General features: G+C 43.6%; 2 protein-coding genes across 3 annotated transcripts in view; one reads left to right on the top strand and one right to left on the bottom strand.

Moving 5' to 3' along the window:
- LOC121547692 (interferon regulatory factor 2-like) overlaps positions 1-10166 on the top strand; it is a 23615-nt gene extending 13449 nt beyond the window's left edge. Inside the window, exons 5-9 of the mRNA XM_041859086.2 lie at positions 5050-5142; positions 5285-5431; positions 9041-9087; positions 9207-9300; positions 9435-10166. Coding sequence (XP_041715020.1) covers positions 5050-5142; positions 5285-5431; positions 9041-9087; positions 9207-9300; positions 9435-9514 — 461 coding nt within the window. The 3' untranslated portion in view covers positions 9515-10166. The remainder of the gene's footprint in view (positions 1-5049; positions 5143-5284; positions 5432-9040; positions 9088-9206; positions 9301-9434) is intronic.
- Positions 9970-16042, bottom strand: LOC121547691 (nucleolar RNA helicase 2). 2 transcript variants are annotated; one of them, XM_041859084.2, is made up of 14 exons: positions 15886-16042; positions 14865-15116; positions 14460-14621; positions 14275-14347; positions 13945-14123; positions 13655-13772; positions 13297-13482; positions 12993-13138; positions 12059-12208; positions 11672-11833; positions 11199-11552; positions 10927-11061; positions 10721-10765; positions 9970-10394 (listed from the first exon to the last, which is right to left on the bottom strand). In XM_041859084.2, exons 1-14 carry the CDS (start codon positions 15967-15969, stop codon positions 10167-10169), a joined length of 2274 nt encoding a protein of 757 aa, XP_041715018.2. In that variant the 5' UTR covers positions 15970-16042; the 3' UTR covers positions 9970-10166. The 2 variants fall into 2 exon arrangements, with proteins under 2 accessions (XP_041715018.2, XP_041715019.2); XM_041859085.2 differs by having other exon boundaries at positions 14460-14618.

Here is a 16042-nt window from a genome sequence, read left to right as displayed (position 1 = left end):
ACTCAGCAAATTGGATGTAGTCTATCACAGTGCCATCCGTTTTGTCACCAAAGCACCATATATTACCCACCACTGTGACCTGTACGCTCTTGTTGGCTGGTCCTCACTACATATTCGTTGCCAAACCCACTGGCTCCAGGCAATCTATAAATCACTGCTAGGCAAATCCCCACCTTATCTTAGCTCATTGGTCACCATAGCAACACCCACCCATAGTATGCGCTCCAGCAGGTATATCTCATTGTTCATCCCCAAAGCCAACACCTCCTTTGGCCTCCATTCCTTCCAGTTCTCTGCTGCCAATGACTGGAACGAACTGCAAAAATCTCTGAAGCTGGAGACTCTTATCTCCCTCACTAACTTTAAGCATCAGTTGTCAGAGCACCTTACCGATCACTGCACCTGTACACAGCCCATCTGAAATTAGCCCACTCAACTACCTCATCCCCATATTGTTATTTATTTTGCTCATTTGCACCCCAGTATCTCTATTTGCACATCATCTCTTGCACATCTATCATTCCAGTGTTAATACTAATTGTAATAATTTTGCACTATGGCCTATTTATTGCCTTACCTCCATAACTTGCTACATTTGCACACACTGTATATATATTTTCTATTTTCTGTTGTATTTTTGACTTTATGTTTTGTTTTACCCCATATGTAACTCTGTGTTGTTGTTTTTATCGCACTGCTTTGCTTTATCTTGGCCAGGTCGCAGTTGTAAATGAGAACTTGTTCTCAACTGGCTTACTTGGTTAAATAAAGGTGAAATAAAATAAATAAATAAAAACCTATCACCAAGCTACTGCAAAATGACTTTAATAATGTTTACATATCTTGCATTAATCATCTCATATGTGTATATACTGTATTTTATACTATTCTACTGTATCTTAGTCCAAGCCGCTCTGTCATTGCTCGTCCATATATGTATATATTCTTAATTCCATTCTTTCTTAGATTTGTGTGTATTAGGTATATGTTGTGAAATTGTTAGATATTACTTGTTAGATATTACTGCACTGTCGGAGCTAGAAGCACAAGCATTTCACTACACCCGCAATAATATCTGCTAAACACGTGTATGTGACCAATAACATTTTATTTTATTTTAAATGTAGTTAAACTACTAGTTCTAGGCTCTGGGTAATGGCTGGAGCGGAATTTATGGAATGGTATCACATACACCAAACACATGGTTTCCATGCATTTGATGCCATTCCATTTGCTCCATTCCAGCCATTATTATGAGCCGTTCTCCCCTCAGCAGCCTCCACTGAACTACATTTACATTTACATTTACATCATTTAGTAGACGCTCTTATCCAGAGCGACTTACAAATTGGTGCATTCACCTTATAGCCAGTGGGATAACCACTTTACAATTATTATTATTTTTATTTATTTTTTTGGGGGGGTGGGGTGGGGTAAGGGGGGGGGTTAGAATGATTACTTTATCCTATCCCAGGTGTTCCTTAAAGAGGTGGGGTTTCAAATGTCTCCGGAAGGTGGTGAGTGACTCCGCTGTCCTGGCGTCGTGAGGGAGCTTGCTTCACCATTGGGGTGCCAGAGCAGCGAACAGTTTTGACTGGGCTGAGCGGAAACTGTGCTTCAGCAGAGGTAGGGGAGCCAGCAGGCCAGAGGTGGATGAACGCAATGCCCTCGTTTGGGTGTAGGGACTGATCAGAGCCTGAAGGTACGGAGGTGCCGTTCCCCTCACAGCTCCGTAGGCAAGCACCATGGTCTTGTAGCAGATGCGAGCTTCAACTGGAAGCCAGTGGAGTGTGCGGAGGAGCGGGGTGACGTGAGAGAACTTGGGAAGGTTGAACACCAGACGGGCTGCGGCATTCTGGATTAGTTGTAGGGGTTTAATGGCACAGGCAGGGAGCCCAGCCAACAGCGAGTTGCAGTAATCCAGACGTGAGATAACAAGTGCCTGGATTAGGACCTGTGCCGCTTCCTGTGTAAGGCAGGGTCGTACTCTCCAAATGTTGTAGAGCATGAACCTTCAGGATCGGGTCACCGCCTTGATGTTAGCGGAGAACGACAGGGTGTTGTCCAGGGTCACGCCAAGGCTCTTCGCACTCTGGGAGGAGGACACAACGGAGTTGTCAACCGTGATGGCGAGATCATGGAACGGGCAGTCCTTCCCCGGGAGGAAGAGCAGCTCCGTCTTGCCAAGGTTGATCCGTCATCCATACTGATATGTCTGCCAGACATGCAGAGATGTGATTCGCCACCTGGTTATCAGAAGGGGGAAAGGAGAAGATTAGTTGTGTGTTGTCTGCGTAGCAATGATAGGAGAGGCCATGTGAGGATATGACAGAGCCAAGTGACTTGGTGTATAGTGAGAATAGGAGAGGGCCTAGAACTGAGCCCTGGGGGACACCAGTGGTGAGAGCACGTGGTGCGGAGACAGCTTTTCGCCACGCCACTTGGTAGGAGCGACCGGTCAGGTAGGACGCAATCCAAGAGTGAGCCGCGCCGGAGATGCCCAGCTCAGAGAGGGTGGAGAGGAGGATCTGATGGTTCACAGTGTCAAAGGCAGCAGACAGGTCTAGAAGGACAAGAGCAGAGGAGAGAGAGTTAGCTTTAGCAGTGCGGAGAGCCTCCATGACACAGAGAAGAGCAGTCTCAGTTGAATGACCAGTCTTGAAACCTGACTGGTTTGGATCAAGAAGGTCATTCTGAGAGAGATAGCAAGAGAGTTGGCTAAAGACGGCACGCTCAATAGTTTTGGAGAGAAAAGAAAGAAGGGATACTGGTCTGTAGTTGTTGACATCAGAGGGATCGAGTGTTGGGTTTTTGAGAAGGGGGTGCAACTCTCGCTCTCTTGAAGACGGAAGGGACATAGCCAGCGGTCAAGGATGAGTTGATCAGCGAGGTGAGGTAAGGGAGAAGGTCACCGGAGATGGTCTGGAGAAGAGAGGAGGGGATAGGGTCAAGCGGGCAGGTTGTTGGGCGGCCGGCCGTCACAAGTCGCAAGATTTTATCTGGAGAGAGAGGGGAGAAAGAAGTCAAAGCATAGGGTAGGGCAGTGTGAGCAGGACCAGCAGTGTCATTTGACTTAACAAACGAGGATCGGATGTCGTCAACCTTCTTTTCAAAATGGTTGACGAAGTCATCCACAGAGAGGGAGGAGGGGGGGAGGGGGAGGAGGATTCAGCAGGGAGGAGAAGGTGGCAAAGAGCTTCCTAGGGTTAGGGGCAGATGCTTGGAATTTAGAGTGGTAGAAAGTGGCCTTAGCAGCAGAAACAGATGAAGAAAATGTAGAGAGGAGAGAGTGAAAAGATGCCAGGTCCGCAGGGAGTCTAGTTTTCCTCCATTTCCGCTCGGCTGCCCGGAGCCCTGTTCTGTGAGCTCGCAATGAGTCATCAAGCCACGGAGCTGGAGGGGAGGACCGAGCCGGCCGGGAGGATAGGGGACTTAGAGAGTCAAAGGATGCAGAAAGGGAGGAGAGGAGGGTTGAGGAGGCAGAATCAGGAGATTGGAGGGAGAAGGTTTGAGCAGAGGGAAGAGATGATAGGATGGAAGAGGAGAGAGTAGCGGGAGAGAGAGAGCGAAGGTTGCGACGGTGCATTACCATCTGAGTAGGGGCAGAGTGAGTAGTGTTGGAGGAGAGCGAGAGAGAAAAGGATACAAAGTAGTGGTCGGAGACATGGAGGGGAGTTGCAGTGAGATTAGTAGAAGAACAGCATCTAGTAAAGATGAGGTCAAGCGTATTGCCTGCCTTGTGAGTAGGGGGGGATGGTGAGAGGGTGAGGTCAAAAGAGGAGAGGAGTGGAAAGAAGGAGGCAGAGAGAAATGAGTCAAAGGTAGACGTAGGGAGGTTGAAGTCCCCCAGAACTGTGAGGGGTGAGCCATCCTCAGGAAAGGAACTTATCAAGGCGTCAAGCTCATTGATGAACTCTCCAAGGGAACCTGGAGGGCGATAGATGACAAGGATATTAAGCTTAAATGGGCTAGTGACTGTGACAGCATGGAATTCAAATGAGGAGATAGACAGATGGGTCAGGGCAAGAGAGAATGTCCACTTGGGAGAGATGAGGATTCCTGTGCCACCACCCCGCTGACCAGATGCTCTCGGGGTATGCGAGAACACATGGTCAGACGAGGTGAGAGCAGTAGGAGTAGCAGTGTTTTCAGTGGTAATCCATGTTTCCGTCAGCGCCACGAAGTCGAGGGACTGGAGGGTAGCATAGGCTGAGATGAACTCTGCCTTGTTGGCAGCAGAACGGCAGTTCCAGAGGCTGCCTGAGACCTGGAACTCCACGTGGGTGATGCGTGCAGGGACCACCAGGTTAGAGAGGCAGCAGCCACGCGGTGTGAGGCGTTTGTATAGCCTGTGCGGAGAGGAGAGAACAGGGATAGACAGAGGCATAGTTGACAGGCTGCAGAAAATGGCTACAATAATGCAAAGGAGATCGGAATGAAATTAACTAAACATCTGGGAAAGGAGAGAGCGGGGCCTCCCTCACCACAACACCCAAATATAACTCTCCCAACTTCCACCTCAGAATCTATAATTGTTGTAAACTACAGCGGTTCAATGTTTTCTAGGAATAGACTAACTTAGTTTATTCAGCTAGCTAACTAGGTACAGTATTCTTCCGTGAAAATCGTCCAGGGCACCTAGTCATAAGACGCCACAGCCAGCTAGCATGCCGGACTCCAACAACACAGTTTAGCACCAATACTCTGCCACAACAAACCACCAGTGTGTCAACACGCCAAGCAGATCGTTCGTGTCCGTGTCTAACGTTGTGGGTTAGTCCCGACAGCTTGAGCGAGTCCGTCGTCAACTTATTCAGCCAGTTAGTTAGCTAGAATAGTTAGCATACTAGCTAGCCATTGCTATGTACATTACATGTAGTTCACTGCTCCACAACACAGGTTGTTTATCATATTAAGTTGATTCATATGATCAAGAGTATACATCTCAGTGATGGAATACAGCCCACTGATAATAATAATAATAATAATAATAATAATAATAATAATAATAATGTGTTGTTTCCTGTCCCTTTCTTTGTTCCTGTCTAGGACTACAGAAGTCAGAAGTTGATATAAAACATAGTCCGATCTCCCTCTCAGAAACTGAGGCATGTTCTTCTGCTCCACTGGATGGGTTTGCAGGTAGGGACAACTCACTATGTAGTGTATTGGCAGAAAGTCACCGTCCTGCATTCTCTTATGGCGTGTTGATTAGTGCATTGGGGTTCTCTTGGTATTAACTCAAATTCAGTGTTTAAGCATCAGCTTGTCTCCATTTCCATAGAGGTTTTCCTGAAGTACAGAAGGGGACAGACCAGTCACAACCCTGGTATGTTTCATGTCGAGGACAACTACCCTCCCAACAACACCAGCGAGGAGGAAAGGTTCCCAGAACAGTCCTACCAGTCTTCCTTCACACCTGAAGTGCATGGTAAGAGCTGCAAAGGAAATGCAGGTTGGTATTTACTGGGATGACTCATGTACTGGAGGCAGCGCTGCAGGGTGGTCACTAGCTGGCACAGTCACAAAGTCATGAAATCTGATTTTAAACCTAACCATACCCTTTACCTTAACCACACTGCTAACCCTAATGCCTAACCTTAAATTAAGACCAAAAAGCAATTTTTTTGTTTTCATGAATTTTTACGATACAGACAATTTTGACTTTAGTTGGCCCATCTAGCGGAAACCGCTCAGTTCTGCCTAAAGGGCAAGACTCATGACAATAAACGTCAACTTGCAAAGTACAGTGCCTTCAAAAAGTATTCACATTTCCACATTTTGTTGTGTTACTGGCCTACCCACAATACCCCATAATGTCAAAGTGGAATTATGTTTTTACACATTTTTACAAATTAATAAAAAATGAAAAGCTGTCTTGAGTCAATACATATTCAACCCCTTTGTATTGGCAAGCCTAAATAAATTGAGGCGTAAAAATGTGCTTTAAAATTTTCAGGGACTCACTCAAAAATAGTGTTTAACATGATTATTTTAATGACTACCTCATCTCTATACACCACACATACAATTATCTGTAAGGACCCCTAATCGAGCAGTGAATTTCACAAAGACCAGGGAGGTATTCCAATGCCTCACAAAGAAGGGTACCTATTGGTAGATGGCTAGAAATTATTTTAAAAAAGCAGACATTGAATATCCTTTTGAGCATGGTGAAGTTACTACACTTTGGATGGTTTATCAACACACCCAGTCACTACAAAGATACAGGCGTCCTTCCTAACTCAGTTGTCGGAGAGGAAGGAAACCGCTCAGGGATTTCACCACGAGGCCTATTGTGACTTTAAAACAGTTAGAGAGTTTAATGGCTGTGATAAGACAAAACTGAGGATGGATCAACAACATTGTATTTACTCCACAATACTAACCTAAATGACAGAGTGAAAAGAAGGAAGCCTGTTACGAATTAAAATATTCCCAAAAATGTGGCAGAGAAATTGACTTTATATCCTGAATACAAAGCGTTGTTTGGGGGCAAATCCAACACAACACATCACTGAGTAACCACTCTTCATATTTTCAAGCATGGTGGTGACTGCATCATGTTATGGGTATGCTTGTCATCGGCAAGGACTAGGGAGTTTTTTAGGATAAAAATAAATGGAATGGAGCTAAGCACAGGCAAAATCCTAGAGGAAGACCTGGTTCAGTCTGCTTTCCAACAGACACTGGGAGCAAAATTCACCTTTCAGCAGGACAATATATACACTGAAGTTGCTTACCAAAACGACATTGAATGTTGCTGAGTGGCCTAGTTACAGTTTTGACTTAACATCAGCTTGGAAATTTACATTTTAGTCATTTAGCAGACGCTCTTATCCAGAGCGACTTACAGTTAGTGAGTGCATACATTATAATTTTTTCTTTTGCATACTGGCCCCCCGTGGGAATCAAATCCACAACCCTGGCGTTGCAAACGCCATGCTCTACCAACTGAGCTACATCCCTGCCGGCCATTCCCTCTCCTACCCTGGACGACGCTGGGCCAATTGTGCGCCGCCCCATGGGTCTCCCGGTCACGGCCGGCTACGACAGAGCCTGGAAATGTATGGCAAGACTTTAAAATGGCTGTTTAGCAATGATCAACAACAAACTTGACAGAGCTTGAATAATTTAAAAAAGAATGTGCAAATATTGTACAATCCAGGTGTGCAAAGCTTTTAGACTAACCCAGAAAGACTCACAGCTGTAATCGCTGCCAAATGTGATTCTAACACGTATTGACTCAGGCGTGTGAATACTTACAGTACCAGTCAAAAGTTTGGACACACCAACTCATTCCAGGGTTTTTCTTTATTTTGAAGACATCAAAACTATGAAATAACACATATGGAATCATGTAGTAACCAAGAAAGTCTTAAACAAATCAAAACATATTTTATATGAGATTCTTCAAAGTAGCCACCCTTTGCCTTGATGACAGCTTTGCACATTCTTGGCATTCTCTCAACCAGCTTCATGAGGTAGTCACCTGGAATGCATTTCAATTAACAGGTATGCCTTGTTAAAAGTTAATTTGTGGAATTTATTTCCTTCTTAATGCGTTTGAGCTAATCAGTTGTGTTGTGACAAGGTAGGGGTGGTATACAGAAGATAGCCCAATTTGGTAAAAGACCAAGTCCATATTATGGCAAGAACATCTCAAAGTAATGATGGACTGTCATTTCTCTTTGCTTATTTAAGACATGAAGGTCAGTCAATACGGAACATTTTAAGAACTTTGAAAGTTTCAAGTGCAGTCGCAAAAACCATCAAGCGCTATGATGAAACTGGCTCTCATGAGGACCGCCACAGGAAAGGAAGACCCAGAGTTACCTCTGATGCAGAGGATAAGTTCATTAGAGTTACCAGCCTCAGAAATTGAAGCCCAAATAAATGCTTCACAGAGTTCAACTAACAGACACATCGCAACATCAACTGTTCAGAGGAGACTGTGTGAATCAGGCCTTCATGGTCGAATTGCTGCAAAGAAACCTCTACTAAAGGACACCAATAAGAAGAAGAGACTTGCTTGGGCCAAGAAACACGAGCAATGGACATTAGACCGGTGGAAATCTGTCCTTTGGTCTGATGAGTCCAAATTTGAGATTTTTGGTTCAAACCGTCGTGTGTTTGTGAGACGCAGAGTAGGTGAACGGAAGATCTCTGCATGTGTGGTTCCCACCGTGAAGCATGGAGAAGAAGGTGTGATGGTGCTTTGTTGGTGACACTGTCTGTGATTTATTTAGAATTCAAAGCACACTTAACCAGCATGGCTACCACAGCATTCTGCAGCGATACGACATCCCATCTGGTTTGCGCTTAGTAGGACTATCATTTGTTTTTCAACAGGACAATGACCCAACACACCTCCAGGCTGTGTAAGGGCTATTTGACCAAGAAGGAGAGTGATGGAGTGCTGTCCTGGCATCCACAATCACCCGACTTCAACCCAATTGAGATGGTTTGGGATAAATTGGACCGCAGAGTGAAGGAAAAGCAGCCAACAAGTGCTCAGGATATGTGGGAACTCCTTCAAGACTGTTGGAAAATCATTCCAGGTGAAGCTGGTTGAGAGAATGTCAAGAGTGTGCAAAGCTGTCATCAAGGCAAAGGCTGGCTACTAAGAATATAAAATATATTTTGATTTATTGTAGACTTTTTTGGTTACTACACTCTTATTCTACAATGTAGAAAATAGACAAAATTAAGAAAAACCCTTGAATGAGTAGGTGTCCAAACTTTTGACTGGTACTGTACTTTAAATTAAATATTTCTGTATTCCATTTTCAATACATTTACAAAAAAAGTATTCACTTTGTCATTATGGGGTATTGTGTGTAGATGGGTGAGAAAATAAATAAAAATAAATATATTTTTAAATCAGGCTGTAACACAAAATGTGGAATAAGTCAATGGGTATGAATACTTTCTGAAGGCACTTTCTAAAGCTAAAGTGTCAATGTTCATACAAAAGTATTTTTGACTATTCCTTTCTAGAATGATAACATTTTGCATGGTCTTATTTGTCCCTATACAGAAAACTCTGATGCTGATGACAATGAGAAAGCAGAGGCTGTATTCAAGGTAAACTATCAGTTCCTGTGATTTCAGAGGGGATTTGTGTAAGCTCGTTACTATGGATAATATATGTACATACATTAAATGCAACTACAATATCAAACCAGTGATATGTGCTCCTGCAGATAGTTGATCACCTAAAACACTTGGAGCACTGGAGCCAGTCTAATGACAACAGAAGCTGGAGGGCAGCAGACATCTGCTGGGCGGACAGTTACTGTAAGTAAGGCACTTGGCAACTGACTATTTTCTCTTCACTCTCCAAGCGGACAACTTTCAAATAATTTCCTCAGATATGGTTCACTTTTTTGGGTGGTAAATCCTTGTCAATACGTTTATCCTCCACTTTACAGGTGAGGATATGGATTACTTGGCCTATCCCATGGAGACTGACTGCGACACACACAGTGCACAGCAAATGCCATTTCTATAAGACGAGTGGGAGAAACATGCATCGAACAGAATGGCAAACTAAAATCTCTGAAAAAGGTGGATATACCACATTCCAAGCCGTGCTGAAACAAGCTCTAAAATACCATATTCAGATGAACTGCAAGACATCGACCAAGCAACTGAGCACACATACAGTCCATTAAGAACTATTGAGTGCCACACATTGACATCATTTAGCAGACACATCACATAAAGCTGAACAAGCAGACTGGCACTGTAGAATTACTGAGTTGTCTTAAATGTTTGCTTTTTATTTAACTTAATTGACACAATAGGCCTATATATGTTGTTTTCATTATAACTAAAATTGAGAGTATTAGCATAGCATCTCAGGAAATGCCCTTCAAGATACATGAAGCGGATGAATGTCCAAGGAGGAATTTCTTTTTTTTTAGGATTAAAAATAGAGTAGGTGAAAAAAGAACAGACCTAGAATTTAATTTCCTCAGACCACCTTTAATGAAGACATCTCATTCCAATACAGATAGTTGAACGCATTATTGCAAAGCAATCAGGTCATACATATTTTGCAGAATTTCCTTTCGCGCGGGTAACAGTCAGTCCACCAAACACCAGTAAAAACCAGGAAACAGACAGCCATGTCAACAGTCCAGAGAATGGGAAGTTAGTGGTTAATAATCAAACGCACTGCTGAAGCTTCGTTTATGACTGCCTCCACCTCTCCAGTTGCCGCCGCCTCCACCGCCGCCATTTCTGAAGCCACGGCCACCTCCCCGTCCTCCGAAGGAACGTCCGTATCCACGGTCGCCGCCGTCACCACCCATGCGCTGTTTCTCCTCCAGCTCAGGAAGCTCTGTGGCGATTGACAGCTGCCAACGTCTGCCGTCCTGCCAGGCATCCTGAGGAGAAGACGATTGGAGTGATCACCGCAAGGACAATAGAGTCTCTGCGTTACTAATCACATTATCTACTGTGGCCTTAATTAATGAAGCCTTTTGTTTTTTACTAAAAAAAAAGTGATTATGGATTGATTGCATGTGTTGTGAAATTTGAGGATCACTCTGGCAGAGCTTGACAGTAAGGCTTGGGAAATACTCTTTAAAATGCAGTTTGAGAAAATGGTCTTGGATAATTGCTCCTCAGCTTTGAAATCACATTAAACCAAGCCTTTTACATGTGTCCAATTCGTCACAGTTGAGAGGAATAGTATCTGCTCTCGACTTACCTGGTACTCCTTTACTTTGTCAGCCGGAACGTCAAAACAGACTCCCTGCAGAGAAAAAAACAAAGCTCACTCATCAAATTTTCACTTAACATCAGGCAGGTCAATTACAGAGCCCCAATAGTATTGTGATTATAGTACAAAACAGTGAAGGAGGATGGTTTTATTTCAAAAGGTGAAAACAGAGGCACATTGAATGACAAACGTACCATTTTGCCCTTGAGGAAGGTCATCCCCCGGATCATGTTGTCAATCTCCTCTCCCAGCTGCTCCTTCAGACCACGCCAGGCGCAGCCAATGTTGTGCAGCTCCTGGGAGCAGTTCATTGTCATTGTGGTGTAGCCCTGGATGGATTGAATAACAAAACATGAAATACAAGTTAAAGATGCATTTTAAACAGTTCAGGGCATTTACACATGTTGACATGTCCTTCATTATTAAATTGCTACATGTAGACTGAGCTAGTAGGGTCTACACTCACAGCGTCAGAGTTGAGGAGGGATCTTTGCTCCAGGGCAGTGGCTCCTGATATGTGTGCCAGGGCGGCAGACAGGGCCTCCACGGCCCCACGCTCCTCAATCAGCTTGGTAGCAGACACACGGAAGTACTCAATGGCTTGGGGAGGCACAGAGTCTAAAAACCTCACTGCATCTTTACTGGAGGATTTGATGATGTCATTGGCAGTGGGCACTCCAACTCGCTTAAATGTAATGCCTGCTTTCTGCTCTACGTATCGGAGCTGGTCTTCCTCTTTGCGTTGGTAGAAACAGATGCAGACGCCAGTCCTGCCAGCCCGACCAGTTCGACCTGACCGGTGAATGTAGGACTCCACATCCTGGTAGAGGGACAACGAAGCGTTCACGTTAATACATTGTTGTTGTTGCTAGATCAATTACAGTGTTACTACACATGTATAAGAGCATCTAACATGGTATTATCACAGTATTCATCTACCTTTGGGGGTGAGCACTGCACAACCAGGTCTACCTCTGGGATGTCCAACCCACGGGCAGCAACGTTGGTGGCCACTAAGACCTCGAAGGTGCCACTTCTGAAGCCTTTCAGTGTGATCTCCCTCTGCTTCTGAGGAATGTCCCCATGAAGTGACTGGGAACTCTGCAACATTCAACATTCATCACAATCAGGCCCGAGAATGAATAAGCCAGTGAACCCATTAGAAATACAGTCAACTATCTCACTTGACTTTCAATGTCATTTACGTCCGTCAGTCAAACCTTCCAGGTTGATCCTTCTATCAATGTTCTACCTCACTACATTTTCAGTGTTCACTGTGTGACAAAATTAAAACGAACAATCAACGCTCTGGCAGGTTTCTGGTACCTGTTTTATGGAGGCATTCATTGACAGCTCGTTGGCATCCTTCTTGGTCTCACAGAAGACGATGGTGCGGCCGTGGCTCCCGCTGTACACCTGCACCACATCCCCAATGACTGCAGCCCTCTGGGACCAGTGACATGCTATGGCAAGGTGCTGGGTGGGGAGGAAGAGACGGAGAGGACTTAATAAAAGTGCTGGTCAGTGTGAAAACAACTATGTTAAGTAGGCCTGAGTGAACTACACATTACAAAATGAGAAACATTTTGAAATGACAGCCAATTCAGTATTGCGTGGTCTTTTACCAGTTTGAACCACAGAATACGTAAAAAGTATGCACGCATGGCTAAGTCACTTTGGATAAAAGCATCTGCTAAATGGCATGTATTATAATAATAATAATAATAATAAAATATGGGGAGGGCTAAATATGGGGAATGCTGCTAAATATCTCTGCTATATGTTAACTGGTTTGCGTGTGAGCATCAGAAGAGCCTAAAATGATTTGTAGTGCAAAGTAACTTCAAGGTAAGACACACTTGATCTTTATCGCTGGATTACAGCCAAGTAGAGACTACAATAGTATGAGTCTGGGGATACAAAAATATGTGTTAAAAGGCTACAGTAGCTTTAGTCAGAAGAAACTGCTTCAGCAAGTATGATGTGAAAGAAACTTGCTGTGTAAATGTAAAATGTGTATTTCTTAAGTATCGTGGCCCTATTATGGACATGTATTAATGGCAACCTGATGGCTTTATGTTACTCTATAGAAAACGTCAAATTATACATTTGGTTTCTAAAATGTACAATTTCAAAGATGAAAAATACAATCTGAATTAATCTGAAGTGTGAGAAAAATGTAAACCAAAGTGGAAACCATTGTCAATCAAAATTAACCATCACTTGTTGAAAGCATAATAAAATAGTTTGTATATCTTACCTCCACTGTGGTGGCAGTTTTCTGGGTCTTTTTGCCAATGAGGTCAACATGCGCATAGGTTGGCCTCATGTACCTCTTCGCCACATCATACACCCATGCTGGGCATGTGGCAGAGAAGAGCAGGGTCTGGGGGTTGGTCTCAGAGCCTGCCCACAAAGAAACATTGGATCAGTTATGTGCACTTACCCTCTTCTGATTCAGTACTAACGTTAAGACATACGTTCTTGGCCTCCCATCCAACCCAAGGCAAATCTATAGTAAATCTACCTAATTCAATCAATCCCATATGAAAATGTCTCGTTACCTTTTTGGTAAGATGCAGAAAGTATCTCCTCCACCTGTTCTGCAAAGCCCATATCAAGCATTTGGTCGACTTCATCTAATACAACGTGCTTCAATTGAGACAGGTCAAGTTTGTTATTCTGTAGATGGTCCTTGATACGACCTGGAGTTCCCACTAGGACATCGATGCCACTGCGGATTGCGTCAACTGAGAGAAAACAGATCGAAATGATTTCCCACAAATATTATCAGCTTAACCGTATATGCAATTTACAGCATCACTTTTCACAAATAAATAACAGGCACTTTACAATGAAGCCAAATTGTGCACAACTAGAGAATGTTAAATTGAAAAAGTAAGAAATAGGAATAAAACTCACGTTGGGGATGGTAGGAGCTCCCACCATAGAAACAGGTAACAGACAGTTTATTTGTCATCTCCTTGAAATCCTTGGATACTTGAATTGCCAATTCTCTGGTTGGAGTAAGGCACAGAACCTAATGAAGTGGACACGGTTAATGATGGGAAAAAAACATCAAGCATTCCATAAGAATTTTGGTCAAAAAATTATACATGCTCCACAAGACTATATAATGTAGCTAATTGACAATATCTTAGCACTAACAGCACATGCTGAATATCTGATGGCAGTATCTGCAGCAGACCTACCTTTGGGGCTCTGCCCCTCCTCTTGTCATCGGGGTCATTTTGGAGTTTCTCGATCAGCGGAATGGCAAAAGCTAACGTTTTACCAGTGCCTGTTCTTGCCTGGCCAATCACATCTTTTCCCTCGTACACAGAATTGAAGGTTTGGGTTTGGATGTCAAAGAGGTAAGATATGCCTCTTGCTTGAGGGAAATGAGACAGTTAAAATGTAGGTAGCCCTAATACACTTGGTAAGTTGTTTTTACCAAATAACAGACTGCACCTTTAAAAATGGGTAACTCAACTCAAAAAGCATTTTAGTTGCACGAAAATTGACAAAGAAGAAAAAAATACCTTGAAGTAGTTTAATGGTGTTGGGGGAGATTCTGAAGTTAGAGAAGGATCCCTCTTTCTGTTCTGGTGTCTCCTAATGGCATGCAAACAGAAAGCAACAGACTGACAATGTTATTAAAGTCCTATAAATAGTTTTTCCACAAACCACTTCACTGATGAATCAGAACATCACTGGAAAGACTCACGGTTTCTTTTCCACTGTCTGAGTCCTCGCTTGATTGTCCTGGAGTTGTCGCCGCGGTATGCCCATTGGTTTGTGCGATCAGCTTGGGAGTCTCAGGCAACACTCCGTTGACGACGACTTCTTCTTCTGTCTTTTTTTTATTTTTCTTCTTCTTCTTCTTCTGTTGGCAATGGCAGAACGGGACATGGTAAAACGATGCCTTGCCATGCTGATTAACATTTATTCTATTGACCTAGCTAGTTTCAAAAGGTCTGATTATGAAATGATTATATTCATTCCCATCTTAACACTAGCTAAAATAAACAATGTATTTGATAAACAGATGTCAAAACAAATCAATACATATCCGTTGTAACGCAGTACTGAGTGTAGGCATGTTTTATCAAAACAATATAATATAAGTAACCTCGGTTGCTTTGTCATTGTCTGCAGACTCCTCATTGGAATGAGATGTGTTGTCCTTCAAAGGTGATTCTTCTATGTTGCCATTAACATCAATTGATTTGTTCACCTCCCCGTTTGCTTTCTCCACTTCTTCTTTCTTGTTCTTCTTCTTCTTCTTCTTGGGAGCAGGAGGTTCACAGTCAGGTTCCTCTTCAACAACCGTTTTCTGTTTCTTGATTTTCTTTCCCTCCTTGGTCTTCTTCTCCTTTATTTTCTACCAACCAAACATAGTGCACCACACATTAACATCGTGCACCACACATTTGTAAGGGGAATGAATAGTTGCAAGCTAGTTCAATGTATAGCTATATTTATTATCTATGTGTAGTTCATACATAGACCAACCACATAACAGAGTTAGAAAGATAGATGGATACATTGACATACAGTATTGCATAAATTGTTGCTAATCAGCTAGTTAGAATTGAAACATGTCGAGCAACGTCATCAAGTGCTGTACGCTGCACAAATTCATAGGCTGTGCCTGTCCCCGAGTCCATAGGCTGTGCCTGTCCCCGAGTCCATAGGCTGTGCCTGTCCCCGAGTCCATAGGCTGTGCCTGTCCCCGAGTCCATAGGCTGTGCCTGTCCCCGAGTCCATAGGCTGTGCCTGTCCCCGAGTCCATGGTGGCAAGTTGATCCTTCTGTTTTGCAGATCAGCTGACCACGTGTCATGTGCACGAGGCTGCACGCTAGTAGCAATGACCATGCCATGTGGCGTTAGCTAGTTCCTTTCTCCAAAGATTGACAGTTCTTTAAATCTCTACTTATATTTTTCCGTACAGCTTGCCTCTAGCATAATGGCAATACAATATGAACACTATGACATTTGTGACGACATGATATACCATTAGCTACCACGCGGATGTAGAATGTCACTAGCTAGCTAGCTAGCAGAATGGCGGTGCTAGCCAGCGGGTTTTGTTCAGTTTCGGCTATTTAGCAAACGTTAACAACCAGCTATTTGTGTTCCATTTTACTTACTTTGGGTGTCGTACTGCCCGAACTAATGTCCATTTCACCTTCCTTCCCGATGTCTTCGGTTTCAAAAGTTATCTTTGATGGCATCTTCCCCGGTTGTTTTCCCTTAGAATGGACACTAGCTAACCCTACCGGTACGCGTACAGAAAGGAACGACACC

Source organism: Coregonus clupeaformis, chromosome 31 (genome assembly GCF_020615455.1).
Source record: "Coregonus clupeaformis isolate EN_2021a chromosome 31, ASM2061545v1, whole genome shotgun sequence".
In the NCBI taxonomy this organism is placed as follows: Eukaryota; Metazoa; Chordata; class Actinopteri; order Salmoniformes; family Salmonidae; genus Coregonus; species Coregonus clupeaformis.
The sequence above is the reverse complement of the archived record's forward strand: the minus strand, read 5'-3'. Positions and strand labels throughout refer to the sequence as shown.